The 26,266-nt window shown below is 47.5% G+C and overlaps 1 protein-coding gene across 11 annotated transcripts in view; it reads right to left on the bottom strand.

Moving 5' to 3' along the window:
• Nucleotides 1-18,749, bottom strand: part of CACNA1D (calcium voltage-gated channel subunit alpha1 D) — a 320,771-nt gene extending 302,022 nt beyond the window's left edge. For all 11 annotated transcript variants that reach the window (XM_067754765.1, XM_067754769.1, XM_067754766.1 and 8 more), the window contains exons 1-3: nucleotides 18,292-18,749; nucleotides 16,018-16,327; nucleotides 12,146-12,251 (exon numbers count right to left, since the gene is read on the bottom strand). In XM_067754765.1, the coding sequence (XP_067610866.1) occupies nucleotides 12,146-12,251; nucleotides 16,018-16,327; nucleotides 18,292-18,358 (483 nt within the window). In that variant the 5' untranslated portion in view covers nucleotides 18,359-18,749. The remainder of the gene's footprint in view (nucleotides 1-12,145; nucleotides 12,252-16,017; nucleotides 16,328-18,291) is intronic.
• Nucleotides 18,750-26,266: the final 7,517 nt, after the last annotated feature.

Here is a 26,266-nt window from a genome sequence, read left to right as displayed (position 1 = left end):
TTGGAAAGCCAACCCCTAACCCAGCAAGCCGTCCGCCCAGGAAACCCGTCTGGTGTGGCTGGAGGGGTCGCTTCCTCATGGACGGACGGAAGCAAGCGGTCCGGCTTCCCAGCCCAGGTTCCTCACCTGTGAGGCTGAGGACGGCAACCCCTACCTCCCAGGGCAGGCCGCGCGGAGGCTTCAGGACGCACCAGACTGTCGCCCCAGCCCCAGGAATAGTGAACCCTGCAACTCCACGTACCCTAGGAGCCAGGGTCAGTGATAACCCCGCCAGCCGCTTAATCTCCTCTTTTACAGAAGAGGGACAGACCGGGCAAGGAGGCGCATCTGGCCCCTCCAAGGCGCCGAACTGCGGGCGGGCGTGACTCGGAGGCCACGGCCTAACTGCTCGTTCCTTCCTAACCAAGAGCCCCCGCGCTTTCCTTTCACGAGTAACACTTTTCAAGGAATTAAAATGCAATAAAATCTACTTAATGCCCTGATTTAAACTCCTCTAACTCCCATTTCAACTGGATGGCTCACAAGGCGCTTCAGAAGACAGGCAGAGGGCCACCCTGACTTCAGCCACCACCCCACCCCACCTGGCAACGCCTCTGGGCGACGGGAGTGCATCATATGCAAGGAGTTTCGGTGCCAGTCCCCGAACCTGGGTTCCAAGCCCTAAGCGAAACCAGGCCGTGAAGCCTGCGCAGAGACCCACCTGGAGTTCCTGCCGTCGCTCTAGTCCGCGGCCTTCCCTGCGCTGCTCTGCACTGCCGGGCGTTTAGACGGCAAGAGCCTGTGATCCCTGACTTGTCTGCACCGCCTGGTGGTGGAGTGTGGGCTCTGAGGTCAGGAAGCCCGGATGTGGATCCAGGCCCCGCCAATTACGAGGCCTCACGTAAGCAATTCGACCCCTCCCAGCCTTTTATCCTCACCTGCAAAATGAGGATTTCAGTCGTCTCTTCTTCAAGACTCTACAGTGAGGATTAAAGGAGAACTAAGGAGATTATACATACAAAGCCCACCTAGCTCAGCAGGTGTCAGCCATGAGCTGGTAACAAAGGCAATTATCTCTGTGCTTCCAGTTATGGTCAGAAAGACAGGGTACGGCAGCCACACCAGAACCAGGTGACTGAGGAAAGACCCACAGCATTTGTCACCAGGCCTGCTGACTCCCTCCTGCCCTCCCACACCCACTGGCCAGCGGCCTGGCTCTTTCCATAAGATAATGAGGCCGTCCATGGCCAAATGATTCCTGCCTGTTAACAGGCATGAAGAAAGTAAGAGAATAATTTATGAAGTAAAACAGGGAGGGAGGAATGATCAAAACTGTCTTCTGGAAGACAAAGAAACTGGCTGAATGCCCAGCTTGCTTTGAAGAGACACTCTTTTGCCATCTGATTTTCCAGATGTCACAAGAGCCCCTGGCATCCTCAGACCTACCGGTCAGATGGCAAAGGCCTGACTTCAACCGGGATTCAGGGCTGTCACAGTGAGGGTAGGAAGGAAACAGACCCAGAGACAGAAGCCCTGGCCTAAGTCCCCACTTGACTCCTCTGTCACTGTGCGACCCTAAGCAAGTCGACTGCTGGGTCTGAAGAATGAACGTGTCCACCTGAAGGTCTCCCGGGTCCTTCCCAATCCCAACCTCACCAGTCTGTGATTCACATTCAGTACCATCCAGGGTAAATCAGAACCAGCATCTAACCTCCTGTTCCCCACCCCCTCATCCCCCACCCTGTCTTTAATGATTATCAATTAGCTTATTCAGCTGGCCAACCTAAAATAGTTCCAAAGCTTTCTCTGCCCGGATCAAACTAGTTGCGACCCCACGGGGCTTTCTAGAAAAAGATTTCTTAAACACCTCTCTTTTACCAAATTCTTGCTGGGTGTCACCACTTCCCCACATTCTAATTTAGAACTTTAGATGTTTTAATTTCACTCCCACCGGATAAAAATTATGAAAAGAGCTTTAGATAGATTCATCATTAATTTATAGTTCAATAATTCAGAAATTGTGAATGCCCAAAGAGAAGAACACTTTTGCATTATCTCAAAAAAAAAAAGACTAAGGGACTAATTACTGTTATAAAAGGGCAGCATTTTAACCATTTACTCAGTCAAGCTGTTTTTGTACAATTTGAAAGGAGTCATTTAAGTATAAACAGTGTGCCATGATACCCCATTGTTATCTATTTACTGAAGAGCATTCGAGGATGTTTTCTTTTAAAAATATTGGTCACGGGCTTCCCCAGTGGCGCAGCGGTTAAGAATCCGCCTGCCAATGCAGGGGACACAGGTTCTGAGCCCTGGTCCGGGAAGATCTCACATGCTGCGGGGCAACTAAGTCCGTGCGCCACAGCTCCTGAGCCTGAGCTCTAGAGCCCGTGAGCCACAAGTACTGAGGCCACATGCCACAACTGCTGAAGCCCGCGCACCTAGAGCCTGCGCTCTGCAACAAGAGAAGCCACAACAATGAGAAGCCCGCACACCGCAACGAAGAGTAGCCCCCCCGGTCGCCACAGCTAGAGAAATCCTGAGCGCAGCCAACGAAGACCCACTGCAGCCAAAAAGAAAGAAAGAAAGAAATTTATTTAAAAAAAAATACATTGGTCACTTCTTTAGTTCACATTAGAGTAAAATAATAAAACCACATCTCTTCCAAAACGAGGGCTTGGGAGGGGTTCTTTGCATTAATACATGCTATCCTTTTGTACTCTGACTTAAACCAAGTTAAGCCAGTAAGTGAATGTTTAATGGACTATATTTTACACATGATAAATGCTCCGGAAAGTACTTTATGTGTGATCAAGTGATAGGTGTTTTAAACTACACCTTTTTTTAATCTTCCCAGCTTTAGTTCTATAGTAATTTATATAATCAAAAAGCAAAACTGCTATAGAACACAGAAGTGCCTCCAGTATGCCACGTTTTAATGCTGTGTCCTAACCCTTTAGGAACTCTGAATCCAGAGACCGTCTGCTTGCAGGGCATTTATTTCTCGTTAACAAAAGCACAGCGAAGACTATGGCTCTCCGTGCCCCAACAGTACCTTGTACAAGGACCCATGCTGTAGATTCCTGCTTGGAACTACTTCCTAGAAAATGCCTCTCTCAATGAATGTGGCTGCTTCCCATTGTTGAGAGGATAAAAACCCTGTAAGTTAGGAGTGCTCCCTTTCCCCGCCACTGCTGGAAAGCCTAACGGCCAGTTCAGTGCCCAGGTGTCAGCGATCCGTTCATCTGGAGCACCTGGGCAAGTCTGCTTTTTTGTTTTGATTCCAGGTTGCCCCATCCTTCATCAGCTTCCATTTTCTAAGCCACCTCAGAGCTTCTGGAAGCAGGAGGGGGTACAAACCCTATAATAAATACCACAATAATAGCGAGGTTCAACTGCCTGTGAAAATAGAATAATTAATCATCAAAGACCACGGGACAGCAGAAACATACCAGGTGAGATATTTTTCTTCCGCCACTAAAAGGAACATAAAGGAAGAATTCGTCTTAGAACTCAGCTGTAGCCAGCAAACACTGCATAAGTGAGACTCAGTTTTTTGCCTTAGGGACGTATTTATCTGTTAGCCACGTGGAATGAATGTTTCTCTTGAAAGAAGCACGGTCCCCAAGTGCGTGCACCCAAAGCAAGGGAAAGAATAATGAGCCTTGTTGCCTTTCACCCAGGTCTGTGGTTCAAAAGAGATGACAAGTCTGGTGCTCAGAGTTCCAGGACTTTCTGCTCGAACCAGATGCTCTGGGTGCCTACCAGACATCCGAGAGAGGCTGTACCCTCCCCCCAAGATTTCCTTTCCCATGGCCTAAGACAAGGAATTAATGACGTCACTCGTCAGACTTAAAGGACGGCTGACCTCAAGGAGCTGTCGGGTGGGGAGCGTAAATCGTATGGGCTTCGTGGAAGCCAATGCAGCAGTAAGTATGGAATTAAAATGCACTATCCTCCCACCCAGAGAGTTCCCTTCTAAGTACTTATCCCAGAGAACAGTTTACTTGTACACACAAAGAACACACACAAGGATATTCAATGCAGCATTGTTTGAAACAGCAAAACTTTAGGAACTAACCTAACTGCTCATCAGAAAGAGGACAATTAAACAAACCATGGCACATACACGGAATATTTTACGGCAACTAAGGAGTTGTTAGATCTCTACGTGCAGATACGGAAAGATCTGTAAGACACATCAAGTGGGAAAAAAGGAAGCTTTATAATGCATGCACTGTTTCCACTTGTGTAAAACTTAAAATACCCAAACTGTATAGATATAGGTTTCAAAAAACACAGATGATATACACGTACAGACACAGTGAAAAACAATTCTGAAACTGATTACTGTGATTAGGAGCTGAGTAAGGAAAAGGAGACTCAGTTTACTTGCAGCGTTTTAATAGTTTAGAAGAATGTATTCGTGTATTATTTGTATAAATTTGAATGATGATTTACTGTAAGAATGCAAAATACGAAAAACAAAGAAGGCCTTTCTCGGACCCCATGCTGTGGGCTTTCCTTATGAAAGGGCGACCGGGCACAGGGAGCCCATAGCAGCGCCGGCTAGAAGTCCGGACACATAAGTCTGGTATGCTCTGCAGAGCAGGTCTCAATAAATATTTGTTGAATAATGGTGCCTTGACTTCCTGTCTTATAAACAAGGTCCTTACGGCACTACAGAAATATCTGTGAGTATGCCGTGCTAGACCTCCCCATGGGTGCAGGGAAGGGAGGCACGGTGGGCCCCTCAGAAGATGACCACGGCAGGGAAAGCATGAGCCTCACACCCAGCCTGCTGTGAATCCACAGGTCAAGCTGACCAAGGACACCTCCTCCTTCCTTCCCAGGCTGGGTCCATCTGCCAGCTACATCTTCCCTGAGCAGTCTGGAGCCGGCCTTCCCTCCCTCAGGTCACCCCCTGCCAATTCCCTCCAGCCTGACTCTCATGTTCACTCATTCAATAATTTCAACAGGTGATTTCTAAATTTACCACTCAGCCAGTAGGGAGGGGAAAAAGAAATTAGCAGAAATAACTGCTTTGAGGTTCTGGAGGAGAAAGTCATTTTCCCCAGCCTGGGCAGTGTCTGGAACCCTGCATAGTTAAAATCTCCAGAAGAGGGCTTCATGCTACAAGGTGTGTGTTGTCAAAAACACCCAGCGGTCCATCCACCCACCACACTCTCCCCCAGCTTTCTCACACACACACAGAGACAGAGGACAGTTCCTCGCTCAGACAGTTCCTCCTCCAACCCCATCTTCAGCTTTTCTCACTGTGCCCACCTCCCAGTGCCAGCTCTGCCTGCCCAGCCAAACACTACACTGCCCACAAGAACCCCAGCTGTGAGAATACCAATCTCACCTTTCCTCATTTCAATCACATGGGCAGAACAGGACTTGGGGACACATCCTACAGTGCTGATGGCAAAGGGCCCCAGGAGTGTGAGCATGACAGGAGGCTCACGTCTATTCTGAAATGACCTGCCAACCTCCACTGCCACCCCACAGGGCAAGGAAACCCACCGATGTCGCTTCCCGGGGCACGTCGTCCAAGCAACAGTAACACTCTGCTCAACCACCAGCATCCCAGGGCCTCTGCAATTTCTTTAGAGACTTTCCTGGGGGGAGGAGCAGTTGAGGGTCTGTTCTGGAGTCCCACCCCACCACCAGCACCTGTAGTTAACAAGACATAAATGTCTCTGCAGCTGGGCAAGTTGACCCCTCTGTATCAGGCACTTCTCACGTTTTGCAGACAGTTAAAAGTTAAATGCTGATGGGGAAGGTTAAAAAAGGAAACTACCCACAAATCTGCTACAAGCGTCTCCTGGTTCTCACACAATCATTTTAAAATACTGAACTTGAGCTGAGGTTAAGGAAGGAATGCATCTCCCCAAAGACCCTCCCCAAAGTGGGCTGACGGGACGCACACTTCAGGCAGTGTGTGAGAGGGACCCACTGGAGGCCAGTCAGACTGTTCCTGGGAGACGGGAAGCCTGGGGTGCAGGGTGGGATCCTGAGACCCTCTTTTAAGCCCCCTTTCCAGCTGTGTCTGATAACAATTTCTACCCTTTGGACTTTTCAGTTACCTAAGTTAATAAATTACAAACACACACACATACTTTTTTTTCCCCAACTAAGCCAATTTGTGTTTCTGCAACTTGTAATCCAACAAGTTCTGGCCAATACACCAACATATCCTCACTCCAAGACAGGTTCATTTTTCAAGGGTCTAAGCAGGGAAGTTCCAGTGTTCGAGGTGTGTCTATAAAGAAATGAGATTCGCTTTTTAACAAACCAAAAGGGTGAGGACCGTTTGGGAATTCCTCTTAAGGAACTTTAATAGAAGTAAATCTGAATTCCTTAAGACTTGGGTTTGATTTCTGAAAAACTGCCGATTCTCAATCCAAGTCTGTTCAATAAAACATCAATCTGGGTAACTTGTTCTTTGTCAATATGAGGCAAGACGACAAAAGAGATGCAATTACTTGTACGAGGCATAAACGGGTTCACCAGCTCTGGGTTAAATGTTACTCCCCAAGTCCATCTATCGTGGGCATTCTGCTGCCCCACCAACCTTTACACGAAATGTGACACACACCCTCCCAAGTACAACCTCTCACACCTGGCTCACACACAGTGCTGAACACAGAAGCCAGCTTACGAGGCAGGGATTCAAAAAGTATCAAGCATTTGTCTTTCTTCTCTCCTGCTTCAGATATAAAGAGTTAAATTTGCCGAGAAACATACAATCCTGAAATTCAAGGCAACCTCTGACAGGTGCTTCCTGGGATTCTCATTAATATTGGACAATGAAAGTCAGCCTCTCAAGCAAACATTAATCATTAGCCAATTGCTGAAAATTAACTCCTGATCTATAAGGACATGCCATGGAACCCCACACGGTCATTCATTTATGGACCCACCCATTCCACGTGCATTTCCTGATGTGCCTACTGTGCGCCTGCAAAGGGTTAAGTTCGCAACACCATCGAGACAAGTCAGACTCAGCATATGCTACTTTCATCCAGAGTCACCCAGCTCGGGACTTCCCTGGTGGTGCAGTGATTAAGAATCCGCCTGCCAGTGCAGGGGACACGGGTTCGAGCCCTGGTCTGGGAAGATCCCACGTGCCGTGGAGCAACTAAGCCCGTGCACCACAACTACTGAGCCTGCGAGCCACAACTACTGAAGCTCGCGCACCTAGAGCCCGTGCTCCACAACAAGAGAAGCCACCGCAATGAGAAGCCGGCACACTGCAATGAAGAGTAGCCCCCGCTCGCCGCAACTAGAGAAAGCCCAGCAACTAAGACACAGTGCAGCCAAAAATTAATTAATTAATTAACTTAAAAAAACTAAAACAAAGTCACTCAGCTCATCAGCCAAAGGGCCAGGCTGTCAGAGCCCAAAGCCCATGTGCAGAACTGCACCCCACACACCAAGCCACTTCCCACAGCAGTTATAGAATAAGGCGGAAAGGGGTGGATATCTGCAAAAAGGAAAGCAAGTACTGCTTGCACATAGGCAGGTGGGGTGGAAGACAGGGACAAGGCTCAGAGAAGGCTGAACTGAGGGCAGCACACAAGCTGTCCTAGAAAAACGGCATCTAGGCATGCAGAAATAAACTCGCAATTCAAACAGAAAGACAACAGAGCAAAGCCACGGAGATGAGGTACGGAAATAAAAGCCACCTTCTAGGCAAAGCCCAAGGAGACAGGTTATGAAACTGTGTTTCAGGTATTTCAATTCACACCACTCACTATGTGAGATGCTAAACTATGGACCGTGCAGAGCCCATGAACTCGCTTTTTAAGCCCAGGAAACACTGCGTGGGAATCTCGGCCATGGAGGAGAGAATGCAATCAAAGTAGGCTGTCCCACAGCGTTCCTGGCCCTCATAAGGCATCTGGTCCCCCTGACAGGAGTCCCCAGCCAGCACTGCTTCCCAGAGATGCTCTCACCACTCTGCCACTCCGAGCCCTGGAGCTGGAGCACAAAACGTACAAGGCTGCTCAGCTCGGAAACGCAGCTCCCACGGCGCCTTCAGCCAGGGGTACGTGAGGAGCGGGGTCACGAGACCCTCAGCTTTTCAGGAGTAAACACGTGGAACTTCCCACCTACCCCCCGCCAAGGACCTCGAAAGAGTCCGCAGAGGAACCTGCCACACAAGGAAATCCTGAGTACGGCTCAGAGGAAAGACTGGGTGAGGAACTTCTGAGAGCGTTCATTCAGTGGTCCTCAACAACCCGCATTTATGAACATCTTCTACACACTGTCAGGCTCGGCGCTACTGGGGTTCCAAAATGATTCACTGTGAGTTGTATTCTGAAGAGGCTTGATAAGACAAGATAAGATATGCACATAAATAACCAAAATATAAGGTGTTTTATATGCAAAGTGCCGGCGGAGCAGTTCAGATAAGAGCGTTACTTCTAATCAGGGTCAGAAAAGGCTTCACAGAAGAGACATCCTTTACGATTACTCCTGAGCAGCTCTAAGGACAGTGACAGTGATGAAGGGGTGGTAGGGAGGAAGAGGTATTTCAGATGGAGAAGAGGCCAGGAGGTGGACAAGACCAGGGAGGGGTGTTTACGATCAGCTGGTGGACTAATGGATGGGGGTGGGGGGTGGGTATGAAGGAGAGGCACAGAAGGTGAACCAGAAAAGGCTGGGTAGACCAAGGAGCACCCAGCCTTCCCTTGGGCAGCAGGTCGCCCCTGAAACCTCAGGATCACTCCTCTAGCAAAAGCCATCTGACCGCAATGTGAATGGAGAGGAAGGGGAAGACATAAGGGGCTTTATAGAGGCCAAGTGTCAGCAGTCTAAAAACACAAAGGCAAGATGAGAAAGGGAACAAAAAGGGGGTCAAAGACTTAGTAAACCTTCTCGTTGAGTATCAAAAGCATTAATTGAGCACCTGGAAAAGGGACAGAGTGGCCTAGGCCACGCGCCCTGCCCTCGGTGGCTGCAGACATCAAGGAAGGTCAGGGCTGGCCAGCTGGGCGCCCCTCTTTGGACAGTTCTAATTTGAGGCCCGTCAGCACTATGGAGAACTGGGCCCGGGGGTGGGGTGGGACTTCCAGTAGCAGGATGCCCAGACTGAAGCGTTCAGTCAGTTTGTGACTTATGAGAAACTGAAGTTTGGGAAGCGAAATAAAGCATTTTCCAACACAGTGAGGGACAGGACTGTGATCATCACCACGCTGACACTCCATAAAGAAGCGCTCCCCACCCCCTGCCCCATGCTAAGAAAAAAATTAAATAAATGATACACACTTTCAATAAGTGGAACTGAGGAAATCCTGCTACCGACTGATCTAGGAGGGAGATTGCTGTGGGAACTGAGTTGCACCGTTTCCATGGCTGCAGCCTCCACCAGTCCCTGCAAGTCCACAAATGAAAGCTACATAGAAACTTGAGATTGTTTATATATATATATATTTTCTTTTTCTTTTTAATCTAACCCTGCGAAAACTTGCTGCCCCCAAGGTAGTCTCCAAATCCCCAAAGCTGGCTCAGTTAGGTGCCACCCAGACCAACCACACACTGGACGAAGGGAGATGGCCACATTTCTTACCCAACAAAAGTAATAATTTCACTGCAAACTACCTGTAACAGGCGGAAACATCTTCCACAAAGCTGGCCCCGAATCGTACTCTAAGCGCTCAACATCTACATTCCCGACAGAGCTTGGAGGCAAAGGAAACCACCAGCTCCCTGACACGTGCAGCTTTGCAATCCGTATCAGCCTCTGCCCTTTGTTTTGCCATTCACGTTAATTGAAAGGTATTTACTACAGATGAAAAATAAGCTTCGTTCAGCTGCCTCTAAACCGATCCCAAAAATAGAGCAATCACTTTGGTACAAACTGGGTCAAATGTTTTTTTTAAAAAAAAAAACGGCTCCCTGGCAGGACGACTGACATGGCATGGGACCTTGCTAAGAGTCAGGGGGAAATCCACAAAGATCTTCCCTTCCCACAGTGAGAAAGGAAATATTTAAAGAGTTAGGCAGAGATTAAATTCGTCTGGCCATGTGACCAGCCAAGTGAACACAAGACACAAACTTGAATGCTATAAGTTTCAGAATGTTAAGAGGTCAAAGAAATATATGTTGGGTTTTTTAGAAAGGATTGCCAAACTAACACACTGCCCTCCCCCACCCACAAAAGGCCAGTGTTTTAAGAACTGTCAATAAAAGATCCACTGGGGAGGGACTGCCAGGGGGAGGAAGAGAGATTTATCCATTTCCTATGTTTTATTCCCTCACTTATTAGCTGAGAAATCCAAATGGTCCGACAGTACTTATATTAGTGCCCTGAACGTCCCTGGGAAAAAAAAATCAGAATATTAATTGACTTACACATGCAGCTACATTAATTATTCCATGGATCTGAATTAATCTGCCTTTCAGAAAGGTATCTATTTTCTAAGTTTGTTTAATCATGTTCTCTTGAGCTACAAAAAGCAACAAACTGGGTCACCATCCACGTTGTTAAATTTGGTAACAAGGCTGACACCATCTGTGGCCTAGACTGTGATGATCTAGCCCCATTGATGGGGGCTTTTCACTACTTCTGCTTTTCCTTTGAAATGATTGTCTAAAGTCACATGCCTACAACTAAATCAGAAGCTATTTAAAATATCCAGTCACACGGATCATCTCTAGCACAGTATAAATATATACTAACAGTAAGTCTTTCCATGTGTATCCAACTCCCATTTACAGTTGTACTTTCAGTAGCAGTGTCCAAAATTTTTTAAAATTCCCTACACATCAGACTACAAAAGCCCAAATGTGAAGAGACATCACACTACATCTGAAATGTGCCGCACATTTTAAATGTAACATGAAATCCTGTACATAAACCATGAAGTCTAAAATCATAAAAGCATAAATAATGTCAACATCTACAGACCCCGGCAGAGCTCTCCCCTCACCAGTTTTGACTTTACAACACTCAGCTAAGAACATCCAGCCCTACTAAAATACAGCTTCAGCATGAGAAACCAAAACCGAATGGAACCAGCTAAAAGAGGGGAAAGCAAAACAATAGGGAGAATTTCCTGTTATCCGGGACCAGCCCCTCATTCACCTCCTTTCTGCACGGCCTCAACTCATGAAGGACTGATCCTTGCAAAGAGGATGCTGCAGCACCAGAAACATCCTGCAATGGCTTCTGAATCATCAAGGAAAGAGCACGGGACGTCAGAGGTAAAAACAACCCTGGTGACCTTCTCATCCGATCCCCCGAATGGACAGGTGGGTAAACGGCAATGCACAAAGGGTCTGGGAAATGCCCCAAAATACAGCCAGTTGACAGTCCACTGGGACAACTCCTAGTCCCACTCCAGGGCTCTTCAGTGCTTTTTTTTAAACTATATCAACCTTTCCCAAAGGAAGTTCCATGAAACACTGTGATGCACTCTGCCAAAAAAATGTTTAAAGAGTCCATGACCAATTACTTTTAGGGACTAGCTGAGTTAAACAAAATGAAACTGGTTTTTTAACTACAGACTTTCCTGGAGCTTTCACTGAGTTAATGTGCACTATAAATCTTTAAGAGAGCAATAAGGTATATGGAAGTATCCCAATTTATTTCACCATAGAATCATTTTATCTTGGAGCATTTCAAAGAACTAAGTGAAGGAACTTCAATACTCTACTGTACATTCACCAAATTATGCGCTACGTGGATTAGTTCTGTTGTGTTCTACTTCTGTAAAAATTAATAGTTCAGGTACAGAAGCTATGATGACTCTCTGCTTACCAGAAAAATTAACCATAGTACCCACAACTCCCAAATAACACTGGATTTTTTAAAAAAAAGGCTAACATTACCAGGAAAAGAATGGTCGACAAAAAAAGCCTATATGGAAAGAAAAGTTATTTTTAAATCTGCTACAAACCTCTTCTATGAAAAGTTCCACATCTATTTATACAAGATTCATGACTTTAAACACTTTCATTCAGTATGAATTTGAGAATACAGGTCAAGAAAAAAAAAAAAAAAAAAAAAACACCACTGTTGCAAAGCTCCGTGAAACATCACATGCATAGCTGTTAACTTCAACCACCCAGAAAGCCAGCCGCCAGCTTCCAGCTTCAGTATAGAGGTAAATGATAAGCACACATCAGGACAAGCAGCAACTCTAAGGACACTTACCAAGTTATGATTTGTTGAATTAGAATCATCTTCAGGGAATGGGATGTAAATAGCTAAGGCCACACAATTGGCAAAAATAGCCAATAATATAAATATGTCAAATGGTCTGAAAATTTTTGTTAAGGTATATACGTGTTACACCAACATAAACCATCTCTCTCGTCACACTCCCAATCACACCACTTTTGAACTGCTTTTTAAATGAAAATTTTACCCACAAATCCTTATTCAACTGACTGCTGTGACTACAAGGTTTCCAGCAGGTAATAGTTAGTGGTCAACTCACAGCAGATCTTCCTATCAAATGACGTCTCCACGCCCTCTTCTTCTATTGCAAGGATCACATTACACTCATTCTTCTGTTGGACATTTTATATGAAAACCTAAAAGTACATCCAATTAGGGCACTGTGTGAAACAGGTTTCTACTTCGTGTCATTCTCACAGCAACAAGGGCCTTAGAGAGCTAAATTTCTGGCTGTTGTAGACACAAAGAAAAGCCATCACGAGACAAACCTCTTCCACAAATCCTTGTCACCATGTGTTACAGCCGTTTTCTTGGAGGCTGTTCTTGGCTGGGTCAGTCTGAATCTCCTGTCCGAACTGGGATAGGACAAGTCACAAAGGACCTTCTCCATTCCACCTGTGACCGTCTTGTGGCTGTTCCAATCCCTCGCTGTAACAAGCAAGCCAGGCTTCACCTCCCTCCTCCGCTTTCCTTCCTTACTAATCAGCAGTTATCACTATTTTAGATTAGAGCCAGACCAGAGCTCCGTTTATAACGTGTTGTTATTTTGTTCAATTTATAAACAAATTAAATAAAAGTCCAGAAGAAATCACCACCAGATACTTTCAGAGTTCAACTTAACATTTCTAAATCTCAGGGGTCTGTCTGGAAGAATCACTCTGAGAGCAGCCTTCAACAGATACTTGCTTAAACCTTCTGCTGTTATCGTGAGACACTGTCAAAACTGGCAATACAAAATTTGACATCTGCCAAAATGACTGTTTTTCCTCTCTTGGTTTTCAGCCTTTCCAAATGCAAGGTTTCACGAGCACCAATCTAATCTCCAACCCCGGGCTTGGTTGTACGACACTGTTTCTCCCATACACTCACCCACAAAAGGCAAGGCCACGGTTTCACTCAACATCTCCAAGTCCTAAAGCTTTGAGCATATGCACAGACCTTCTCCGTTCATCCTGATTTCCTTCTGGGAAATCCAAAGATGCTGAAGGAAACAGAGACCCCTCACGTCTCTGGGGATACGTTAAGTTTCATGGAGCCTCAGCCTCTTGAAGAACTTTAACACTCACTGAAATATGGACGTGAAAGACATTATTCCCTTACTAATTTGATGGGCTTATTTTTAAAGCCAGTTATCCTTCCCTCAGTAGTTATTCTTTTAACTCATCTAGTATTACAACATCTCTTATGTAGGGACCCCACTTTAAGGCAGTCCACCTTAAAAAGACTTCAGAATCTCCTTTTCATTTTTCCTTTTGGCAGTTCCTTCCAAAATTTTAAAAGTCAATTGCCCCAGGGCTATCCTATATGGAAACACACTTACTGTCTCTCCCCTCCCCCACACCACCACTCTGCCTTTTTAATTGCCTGCTACCTAAATGATAAACCAGCAAATCTGAGAAGCACTGATGCTGTTCAGGAAAGCAAACATAAGAGTCCTTTTTCTTTATGGTGGTCCAGTTTCAGACGCCAGGTACTGGTGGATCCTAACCCACCGCCACAAGATTCTGACAAGCCAAGCAGAACAGAGCGTTAGAGAAACGGATGGGTCTGATCCTCAATACTCCTTCCTCGTTCCCCAAGTGCAGGACACTCTGCTTTGCCTGCATGTAAAGGCAAACAGCAGGTAAAAACTCACTCTCCCAGTGCGGACAGGGCCTGGCACTGCTGGCTTTAGGAAGCTGCCCATACCCTGCTCCCTGAACCTGAAGAAAACGGTCATTTGAAAAAAACAAATCATGTATCGTTTCAGGATCTATTCTGCAAACTTCCCCATTTGTAGGGGCGGCTTCTCCCTGCACTGGCAGCCACAGCCCCTGATTTCTGCACACATGTCTGGCAGTGCGGGAACGGGAGTCGGCAGCACCATCCAGGAATTCACTCCGTTCACATAAATTACTATATACAAATTACTGTGCACAAAGAGAAACTACTGTGCACAGACAGCACCAGGCCTCCCGCCTCACTCCACACGAAATTAATGACCCCACCGAGAGGCCTCTGCTTACTCAGAGTCACGTCAAGCCAACCTGAGGAGGACGAGATCATTCCGGCTAAGTGCAGTCTGTGCCTCTGACTGCTGCCATGCCACTTGAGGGACACCCTGTGGAGCCGGCTCCCTCCTGGGCCGACACCAGTGTTCGTCCTCAGACTCAAAAAGAACCTAAAGAGAAAACACATCCACACAACCCCAGCCATGTGAGAGACACCGCAACTCCCTCTGGAGAGGAGACATCTGTTCTAAAAAGGAAAAAGCACATGAAAACCCCTCAAATCCTACACTTGGCTACTCTCTCCAAAACCTTTCTAGACAGTTACCTCATTTTAACTCTCTGAGAGCACAGAAAGTAGCCAGCTAAGACAGAGGGCGTGCAAAGAGCTGCCTAGCTAGGCACTCAGATGATACGGGGGTTTCAGCTCCACTTTTCAGCCCGGGTCACCAACCCCCTCCCTTTGCAGCATGACCGCCCCTCCCCTCCCCCCAGCCTCCGTGGAGAAGCCCTTTATTCATACTCCTTCCTATGCTTAGGAACTGCTCTAAGGCCCAGGTCAACTCCGAATATACTTCTGGGAGAAGGAAATGCTGTGTTTTACCCAAACTAATGAATCACCTAATTAGAAAGCCATTTGCTCAGAAAGAAGGCCTCAGTCAACATTTTCTGAAGGGTGACAGGCACTGGAACCTGGCCTCCAGGTTTAGGGGAGGGAGTGAGCAGGCAGCACACCCTAGTTTTCCAAGATCTGGGCCCTAACAACCCTCCTGGGGCAGTTGGAGTTCAGTTTTAAAAATACAAAGGAGACACCCAGAAATGTAACTCCAGTCCAAGGACACAGACAGAATTTTTTTATAAAGGCAGCAACTGCAAATTCCTCCACTGAGAGGGCTGTGCTCTAACCCACACGGGCGCTGAAAGAAGAGGCACACACAAACCTCTCCCTTCACATGCTCCCTCACGCTCACGTTTCAGATGCTGTTTTGGAACTTGTCAAAAGGAAATTCCAGGAAGTCATAGCATTGATGAGCAAATTGCTCCCTCCCTATGAAGCAAGTGTTCATATTTGTAGGTACCTGAACAATCAGACTCACCAAATGTCAGATCTACAAGCCATCTTAGCATTAATTGGAGTTTCCGAAGCAAATTCCAAAGGTCAAAATGAGAAGATTCCACTAAAGGTCAAAAATGTATTTATTTCTAGTACAGTTTTTTTTTTTTAATCAGCATACCTTATTTGCAATAGGTTCAACGCATACCACTGCCAAAAAACAATGGTGCGTTGAAACTAACCATCTAGTGTCAAATGGCCAAAGGTTAATTTCATATTTTAATTATCTACCACTTTGAAGTTTCAGGTTGTCACTCCCTCCCCCACCACTACACACACACACACACACACACACACACACACACACACACACACACAGTAGCCTATACTTACCCAGAGAGATACCCCTCTGCACCCAGAGGAGATAGGAAATTATATACCATGAAACCCTCTATACACAACTTCTTCTGTTGCTCACATTCCAAAATGCTATCACTCTGTAAGTGCCATTTCAGAAAGCAAATCCTTTTAAAGAACAGATGGTAAAAGGGAAAACGAGAAAGCCTTCCCCCAAAAAAGGATACTTCCATTCCACTATACTAATGCAGGCTCTTCGGATGGGGTTATTGAGTGACAAACAGAAAAGGGCGCGGGCAGGTCGGCTGCTGGACGAGTTACCCTGTTTTTTGCTCTTGGCGTATTGCTGACGTTTTCTTTGGGAGAGAGATCCTACAGGTGCGGGTGCAGAGGTGCTCATAGTTTGGGCAGCCTTGGCCTGTCTAGCAGCGTCGATCGCGGCTTGCCAAGACAGGACGGTTTGCTTGGAGCTATTCGGCTGAGAAGTTGGTCCTTCACCAGAAAGAGGGAGCCTGGTGCCTCTTGCATAGTTTGCCTCTGGGAAGAAGGAGAAAAAGGAAAATTAAAAAACAAAACAATGAGAATCCAGTGTCAGAAGAAAGCTAAAGTGGTTTCCCATCAAGAACAGTAGGGAAATCATCCCCATGTTTCCATTTGAAACCTCATGTCCTATTTTTTAGAAGCAGGGTTTGGCCAGCAAGAGTAGCAAGGAAAGTCCGCAAGCCCTGCCCAAAGTGTCAGTAACACAGGACCAGTGCTGCATCACGCCCAATGGGTCAGTAACTCCCTACACCCGTGTCTTCACAAGGAGTCTTTCAGTGCATTCCTTCAGACAAACTGAGGTCATTCCCACATTTATTTCAAATCTTTTCTGACTTTTAAAACCCATGTATCTCTAATGAGTTAACAGATACATACAACAGCTTTTCTTCAAAATAACTACCATCACACACACACACACACATACACACACAAAAAAAGCAGTGGCAATAATTCAACAGTCTTAATCATTTTCAGGGTGTTACTCCAACATCTTTCCATAGCCACCAATGCACTTTTTTCAGCATGGAAAAAAAAATCCTCCACTGGCACCAGGGCAATACCAAAAGCCCCATAACCAATACCTAGATTATGCACTGACACTTCCTCCAAATGAAAATTCATGATGCTTGGGACTCATTTCCTCCACAGTCTTTGGAAAACAGAAAACATCTTTAGGGCTTTTTTGCATTTTAAATTGCAGCTGCAGCAGCCAAGCCAGCATCCAAAGAAACAGACAAGGCAGGCAGCCTGCACCCTTACACCCAGGATAGACAGGCCGGGTTATGCCAGGGGCCCTCAAGGCCTACACAGGAATCACCTCAGTGTAGGCTGGTATCCAAGTGCACACAGGGTAGAACCCCAAGAGGGTTCCATGTGCAAAGCCCTCTCCAGCCTGGGGTCAGGCCAAGACCCAGGCAGGTCTCCCTGGCACCTGCCTGCCTCTGGTCACAACCTCCTTACTGAGACAGAAGTCAAAGTGAGCGTGGTGGCAGAGGTAGAGGGATGGGCATTTGCAAAACCAATTCTTGCTCAGTAAAAAGCAAGGAAGAGTCAAAGCGAGCACACATCTGCCTGGCCAGCAGCCTGAGAGGGGGCCTTGGGTTTGGGCAGCAGACGGTCTGAGCCAGGGGAGGAGTCGCCCCAAGTCTTCCCTTGGGGAGCGGTCATCGGGAAGGCTGCGAGCCCATGGAGGGTTGTGGGGGACGCCAGTGACCTCCAAGCAGGAGTGAAGAGGGCTGGCCAGGAGCTGCGCCCCCTTCTCTCGACCCAGCCGGGCCGGCATGGTAACTGCACGTGGCCGGGCTGGGGCGCAGAGCCTCACAGCGGCAGCGACTCTCCGGGCATTGCTAGGTTACCGACGTGTGCACAGCGGCGCTGCGAGCGGGAATACGCGTTCCACCCGACCCCCTGGCCGGCGACTCCGAGACCCAGCCTCCCTCTCAAGGGTAGGGGGATGCTTCACCCACCGGCGAGGAGGTTGAAACCTGGCAATCCTAGAATTTTCCGGATGCCACCAGAGACCTTCTTCCTAATTAACCAGGGGCCGGGGAAGGAGGTGAAGAGGCTGGAAAGGGGGCTCCGGGTGAAGACTCATAGCCACCCCCTTTCCATCGCTCGGGAGCGTTGGAGGAAAGTTGAGCCCGAGGACACTGAAGCCGAATCACCTCGGCTTGCCGCCCCTCCGGCGGCACAGTACTCCACAGACTCCACGGCCGCCCCCACCCCACAAATGCAGAATTAGCTCTGACATTCAAGGCCTGAAGGGGAGAACGGAGTGGCTGTCACGCATCTCCCCTTTCTGTGTAGATGACACCGAGCTAGAAGCATCCTCTCCAACCCCCTCAACCCACCAGCGCATCAGAGATGGGAGGGGGGTGAGAAGGAAGAGGGGGGTGGGAAGAGGAGGACCATGACAAGGATTAGATTTGGCAGCGGGTGCCCAGGCTCTGGCTGCTCACCGTTCGCGTGGTCCGCTTGCTGCTGCCGTTGATGCTGCATTTTTTTCATCATCATCATCATCATCATCCACGAACATTTATTGAGCGCCTACTGTGTGCAGGGCACTGTGCTAGGCGATGGGGCGGGGGAGGAACGGGCAAGGGGGTGACCGATAGGTAGGAGCCGCGATCCCTGCCCTTATTCAAGCTTCAGCAGGGGGTGGGGAGGGACGGGGACAGATAACAGAAAATAAGAATAATTTATAAAAACCGCTGGCCACCCACGCTCCCTCTTTTTCAAAATCGGAGCAAAATAAACTTTTTTTAAAAAATAAGATCGGATGTATATATTATCTTGATAATATATACATGTAATTTTTTGCTGCAAAGGAGAATTGGCTTGGTCCCCCCCTCTAGCGGAGGGACGCCGCGAGGATGCCGGCCCGGCCGCCGGGGCCGCTCGGCGCGCCCCCCATGCCCGCCCGCTCGCCCGCCGCGGTGCCCGGTGCCCGGTGCCCGCCGCCGCCGCCGCCCGCGCCGCCGCTGGCTCGCGACCGCGGGCAGCCGGAGCTCACATCCGGGGACGGAGGCGCTCGCTCGCTAGCTCCGCGCCCGCCGCGCCGCGCCGCACGCCGGCTTCGCCCTGGCGACGCTGCGCGCCCGCCGCCGCGTCCCCCTCCCTCCCCCCGCCCGCCCCGGGCCTCCCACGGGCCGCGCCGCGCCCCGGCGACCGGAGGCCGACCCGCGGCTCCCCCCGCACGGCCCGCGCGGTCGGGGTAGCCGCCGCGTGGGACTCGGGGGCCCGCCACCCCGGCCAGGCTCGGTTGACCCGCGGGCACCGAAGGGTTAAGCGCGCTCCAGCCGCGGGCCTCCCGCTTAACCCCCTCGGTACCGCGGCGTGCTCTCCCCTTCCCCCCGGCGGGGCCCGCGGATCCCGCCGAGGCCGGGTGCGGATTAACCGCTCCTCCCCCGGCATTTCTTCGGGGCGGGGGCCGGGGGACGCTTAGGCTCCCGCGGCTGGCCTCGGCTGTCGGCGTCGTCCTCCCCCGGAGCACACCTGGAGGAGGCCCCGCCCCCTGGGAGCACAGGTGCCGGCGGGCGGTTGTCGCTCGGTTGGCGAGGGGCTCTGCCCGGCTCCCAAACCGCTCCGGAGCCGGGCAGGAGCCCCCCACACACTTTTCCTCGGCTCTTTCCGATTGCGGGGGAGATGGGGGAGCCCGGCTGTCTGGAGAGCACTCGCCGCCCCAGGTAACAGCACCTTTAGATCTAACCTAGCTTCCAGAGTGTCCCTTATCCCACCCCGCCCAGCGCTGGGTCTGGCGCCGCTGTGGGCTCTAAGATGGTTGGGGGAGGGGGAGGACATCTCTTTTTCCCACTCCCTCCCTCCCTCTCCACCCCCACTTGTGTTAGGAGGCAGGTACTGGGAAGTAAAAGCCGAGGTCTTGCAAACTGCTTGTGTCGCGTAAGAAGAACAGGCAGTGCTGCTAGAAACTGCAGACTCCCGTTTGGGAGCTGAGGAGAGGAGTTTGTTTTACGGAACCTTCACTGCCTCATTTTTGGGGGTGGGGGTTTTTGCAAACAGGCAGTTCCCGTCTGGAGGGGAAGCTACTGTCTCTAGTGCATGACTGATATTTCCCATTTAGCGTTGTGCTGGTTGTTGAATAAGGACGTCTGCTTTGTTACTTCACAAGATTCGATTTATTTGCTTTTCTGATCTGCATGTTCCTACAGCGTTTTAGAATGTTTGAGAACAACGTCTTTAAAGCGAAAATAAAGCAAAACGCTCAGCGTGAACTAGGCAATTAAGAGAAGGTGCTCCTTGGCCAAAGAAGGCACGCTGGGCACCCTCAATTGTTGAGAGCCATCTGGGGAGAGAGAGAGGGGTACCAAACAGACGTTCCAGGGGCCTTCCAGAGAGGGGCACCGGGACTAGATGGATGGAAACAACCAACTTCCCTGTCCTTTTCTTTTTTGCTTTGTTTTTGGAGGGGACGAGAGGCAAGGAAAGAGCCCTGAGGCCTAGTTAGTAATATTTATAAAGCTGGCCTGGGCCACCTCAACCGAGGCTGATTCTGAGCCCAAATCTGAAGGGACAGAAGCCAGTTCCCTTCAGAGAGTTTCCCATCCATGGACCCCTGAGTCCTGAAGCATGTTTAAAATTCACAAGTACACTTGTCACTTTCAGAACTCTAGGTCTAAAGCTTTGCCTCTTGAGACCTGTTCTGGAAAATCCCACCCTAATATTTGCTCACAATTCAGCCAGCATTCACAAGGCACCCGTTAAGAACAGGGTCTAGGCTAGGTGTTATGAGGATAAATCTATGGCACAGACCCTCCGTCAAGGACATACACTCTAGTAAAGGAAGAAAAGAGTGTGTGTATCTCTAATAATATTTGGAACATAGGAGCTATAACAGGTATGAAGAAAGTGTTATGCAAGCATCAAAGAGATTCACAATAGAGGGATCCTGAGATATTTTCACAAAAGAGATGGCATTTTAACTGATTCTTAAAAACTGACAGGAAGGGGAAGAGGAAGGGATAGGTAGGTGGAGGACAGGGCGATTTTAGGGCAATGAAGCTATTCTGTAATACTGTAATGGTGGCTATAGGACATTATTCTTATGCATTTGTCAAAACCCATAGTAGCGTACAACACAGAGTGAACCCTGGTGTAAACTATGGACTTTAGTTAAGAATAATGTATCGGGCTTCCCTGGTGGCACAGTGGTTGGGAGTCTGCCTGCCGATGCAGGGGACATGGGTTCTTGCCCCGGTCCGGGAAGATCCCACATGCCGCGGAGCGGCTGGGCCCGTGAGCCATGGCCGCTGAGCCTGCGCGTCCGGAGCCTGTGCTCCGCAACGGGAGAGACCATAACAGTGAGAGGCCCGCGTACCGCAAAAAAAAAAAAAGAATAATGTATCAATACTGATTTATCGGTTGTAACAAATGGACCACACTAATGCAAGATGTTAATGAAAGGAGAAACTGTTGGGGGAGAGAGTTTATGGGAACTTTACTTTCTATGCAATCTTTCTGTAAACCTAAAAATGCCCTTAAAAATAAAGTCTATTAAAAACAGGTGATTAATTTTATAGTGCATAAATGGGGTAAGAGGAATGAGCTTTGGGGGATAGAGTGAAGGCAAGGGAGACTGCTGTGCAGGACAGGATGTGTTTGAAAATTAGCAGGAGTGCAGAGCAGCTGAGGCGCAGGCCACTGGGCTGGGGAAGGAAGGCTGTGATGGCCAACGAAACGTCAGTGAAGGAAGGCTTGCTGGCTTGCTAAAAAGACCAGATTTATCTTTTCTGCAGTGGGAGCCAGTGAAGGTGTTTAAGCTGAGAAGTGACAAGATTAAATTGTGACTTGGGTCTCCCAGTTTTACACTTTAGATCTTAATGAGTTTATGGAATTAGAATTTTTAACATTTTTCCATCCCGGCTTCTGAATCCCATCTTTGCCGTGTCTCCAGGAAGCTTTTTTTTTTTTTTTTTTGAGGGCCTTCATTCAGCTTAGCACTGAATGCTTTGGCCCATTGGGTAATTTAAATACTTATATTCCCATGATAATGTGAATTACTGAATAAATAAATAATAATAGCTAATATTTTTTAAAGGCCTTCTATGTGTCAGGCGTAAAAATAGGCACTTTACATGTATTACCACATGTAATTCTCATAACGAGGCTATGAGACAGGTACTATTAAACTATTAATACCCTCATTTTACAGATGGCAAAACCAAGACACCGAGGAGTTAAGTAAACAGCCCAAAACCACACACAATTATTTAGTAGCTGAAACAATAAAACATGAGGAAAGGCTAGAATAAAAGATTTCACCTCTAAATCAGCCACACATGATAAGACCCAATTATGTCACTAACACACTACTGTGGAGTTTTAATCCCTAGGCCTTTATATATAAAACATTGCCATTTAAAGGCTCCACGCTGGCATTCTAGACGTGGTGACCTGCGTGGACTTCATTCCAAAAACTTGCTGATTCCCCAGTCCAGAGCCTCACCTCCTCACACCCCTAGGCCATTAACTAGATGCCCCATCTCCATTCCTCCTCCCACAAATAGCCCATCTTTGGCTCAAAAAACACCATGTCACTTACCTAACCAAAAAAAAAAAAAAAAAAGAAAGCTGGTTCTTCCTTCCTTCCAAGTCCAATGTAAACTCCTCTAACCAGCTTTCAACCTTATCATTTCACACCATTCACCTTCACCATGGCCAGCAGCCTCATTAGGCCGTGAACATGCTGTGCTCATTCCTGACTCTGCCCTGGCTTGTGTTTATTTGCTGACCCGAAATCCTGCCTTGCTGACCTCTAACTAAACCCTCCCTATTTAACGAGTCCCCAGCAAGTCCTTGCCTCCTCCCAGGAGCCTGCTCAGATTTCTCCAGCGACGGCAAACAGGCACGTGCCCTGGCTCCCATCTCCCCTTCCCTAAAGGCCTACAGCACCTGGTTATTCCTTTGATTACATACCTTCTTGTGTCTTGTTTGATTGCTTTTTGGCTATAAATCCTGTCTCTCCAAGCACAGTTCAGGTCCTTAAGCAAGGGTCACCTCCTTAGCCCCCTTTCCCCCACTGCCAAGTGTTCTTCTCACAGCAGGCACTAAATACTCTGATTAATCTGCACAGGATCATAAAAGCCCACAGATATCGGTAGAAATTGTCAGCTAATATTTACAAAAATCCCATAAAGTTTATGGCACGACACTTGGCCTTTAGATGGGAAAATATAAACAGAGGGAAAATTGGGTCCTTTGCACTCCAGGAATTCTAATCAAGGAAGACAAATAAACAGATCCTGAAGGCTATATGCACAGTATAGCCATAAACAGACTGTGACGTTGGGTCTAAATGAGTCTCTCCATCCTCAGGCCCTAAGGAGGTAGCTCTGACCCACTAACCACCAGACAGGTGGATAAAGGGGGTGTGGACATGTGTTCCAGGTAGAGGAATGGCATGCACAGAGTCAGGCAGACAAGTGCAGAACATGTGCAGAAATCAGTAAGTAGGTGGTTAGGCTGGAACCTGGGGTTACTACAGAGACAGTCGTGATAAGTGAGGTGGCAAAGGCAGGTTGGAGTAGAATGGCAGGAATCCCTAATATCTGGTTCACCAGTTTAGGTGTTGTCCTGTAGGCCAGTGATTCTCAAGCTTTTTGGTCTCAGAATCCCTTCACACTCTTAAAAATTATGGTAGGGACTTGCCTGGTGGCACAGTGGGTAAGACTCCGCACCTCCAATGCAAGGAGCCCAGGTTCAATCCCTGGTCGGGGAACTAGATCACGCGTGCATGCCACAACAAAGATCCTGTATGCCACAACTAAGACCTGGCACAACTAAATAAATAAGAAAATAAATATATATTTTTTAAATTATGGTAGACCCCAAAGAGCTTTTACCATGTAGATGGTCTCACTTGATATTCACCATATGCAAAATTCAAACAGAACATTTTAAAAATCATTTATAGTTCACTTTAAAATAGTAATAAGCCCATGGGGCTTCCCTGGTGGCGCAGTGGTTGAGAGTCCGCCTGCCGATGCAGGGGACACGGGTTCATACCCCGGTCCGGGAAGATCCCGCATGAGCCATGGCCGCTGAGCCTGCGCGTCTGGAGCCTGTGCTCTGCAACGGGAGAGGCCACAACAGTGAGAGGCCCGCGTACCGCAAAAAAAAAAAAAAAATAGTAATAAGCCCATTACGTGTTAACATAATTTTTTAAAGGAAAGTAACTCTAGTTTCCAAAACAAAATAATGAGAAGAATGGCATTCTTTTATATTTCTGCAAATCTCCTTACTGTCTGGATGAAAAAGAAGACAGCTAGATTCTCTTATCTCCTCAGCATTCAATCTGTAGTGATAGATTGTGTTGAGATAAAGGACGAATATCCAGCCTGACACAAATATGAATTTGAAAAAGGGAGGAACTTTTTCGGATAATTATTGATACTCTTCTTTGGTATGACACCAAAACTGGACTTTTAAAGGTTAGTTGAAATGTGGAATTTAAAACCATAACAGTGCAAACTTTTTATACACTGTTACATTAAAATCACTCAGTTTATATTGCACTGTGAATGGATCTTTCTACTGATGCAGAATTTGGTAATATCATGCATTGGTCATTTAGAATATTTTGACTCACTGAGTTACACAGATTTTCTAAATATTGACATGTTTCATTAAAGTGTCAAAAAAAAAAAACCCACATTCATTGTTATCACCACCAAGCTCATCAGAAAGTCTTTGAGCATTGAGAAGTTGTCAAGCTCTCAGTGGTAGACAGAAGTTTTTCAAAATTCTAATTTTCACTTGAAAGCTCAGATTTTATAATTGGCACAAACACTGTCAAGTTTTTTCTTGGAGGTGACTGGCTCACTTCATTCATTTTCAAAACATCTGCCAAATACTTAGGTCTCAATAACCAAAGTTTGTCAGTAAAAGTGGTGTTCCATGAAAAAGCAACCATTCAGCTTTGCATCTCAAACCATCACACAAGTGAGACAACCATTGTATGCGGCAGTAATGTTGTATACATACATCCCAATATATCACCCAGAATATTAAGAAGACATCTACACAAGGATTGAGATTTAATAAAACTAATCATTTTACTGCTTCATCAAGGAGATTCTTAAGTAAAACTGGCTTTTTTTTTTTTTTTACTGTGAGCACATGACAGAGATTGTGCATCACACGATGTCCACCAGTACACTTTGGTGTCACTGCCCTGATTCATGCTAAGACACCAGCACTTTTTTTTTTTTTTTTTTTTTTTTTTTTTTTTTATGTTTTGGCTGTGTTGGGTCTTCGTTTCTGTGCGAGGGCTTTCTCTAGTTGCGGCGAGCGGGGGCCACTCTTCATCGCGGTGCGCGGGCCTCTCACTGTCGCGGCCTCTCTTGTTGCGGAGCACAGGCTCCAGATGCGTATGCTCAGTAGCTGTGGTGCAGGGGCTTAGTTGCTCCACGGCATATGGGATCCTCCCAGGCCAGGGCTTGAACCCGTGTCCCCTGCACTGGCAGGCAGATTCTCAACCACTGCGCCACCAGGGAAGCCCGACACCAGCACTTTTAACTACTGTTGATTTCGCACCATCAGTGCAAATGTCAACGCAGTGGAAACAGCAAAGAAGTTTTAGTGGTCCTGTGAAAATAGTTTTGACCTCAAAGACCCCTTGAAAAGGATCTTAAGGTCCCCCAGGTAGGGGTTACTAGATAAAATACAGGATGCTCAAATATTGCCTGGGACATAGATATACTAAAAAATTTTCTGCTGATTAGTTAAAATGGCAACCTTACCTCTGGGGTTTCATTGACCACACTTTGAAAATAGCTATTCTGGGGCCATCTTTGGGCAGAGAATTGGTATCAATGTTGTGCTTCATGAAAATAGCTCTAACCCCAGTGGGCAGGATCGATCAGAGAGTAGAAACATTTGTAAGGTGCAGGAGGTTCTGATGGGTTAATTAAGAATATGTTACTTTTTAACTATAGCTATTGAGAGGGGCAATGCTATTCTTAACTTGGGGAGGAAAGCATAAAGACCTGCAGAAGGCAGCTTCCAGCCTGGCAGGTGGGGGGGAGGGTCCCCTATCCCACTATTCTAACGAGCCACCCTCCTCCCAACATCCCCCGCCATCAGGACTTCTTGATTACAACTGACTTATACCCCCACCCAGCAAAATACACAGGCCTTTCTTCTTGAGTTGGCACATGGAAAGTAGAGCCCAGCTGGTCTTTATCCTTCATCAACTAACTATTCACTTGAAGAGCCGGATTTATGTTTCACATCAGGCTATGTAATTCCAGTTCCTTTAACTGGTTCATTCCCATCCCCCTTGACCCAATTCTTAAATCTTATCCATCACTCTCTGATGGACCAAATCCTCTCCATTTCCCCAGTTGGGAAATCCTGGCAAAGTCTAGTATATACAGTTGACACCCCATTATCCACGCTGACTGAGGGAAGCAGCAA

Source organism: Pseudorca crassidens, chromosome 10, assembly GCF_039906515.1.
Source record: "Pseudorca crassidens isolate mPseCra1 chromosome 10, mPseCra1.hap1, whole genome shotgun sequence".
Classification (NCBI taxonomy): domain Eukaryota; kingdom Metazoa; phylum Chordata; class Mammalia; order Artiodactyla; family Delphinidae; genus Pseudorca; species Pseudorca crassidens.
The sequence above is the reverse complement of the archived record's forward strand: the minus strand, read 5'-3'. Positions and strand labels throughout refer to the sequence as shown.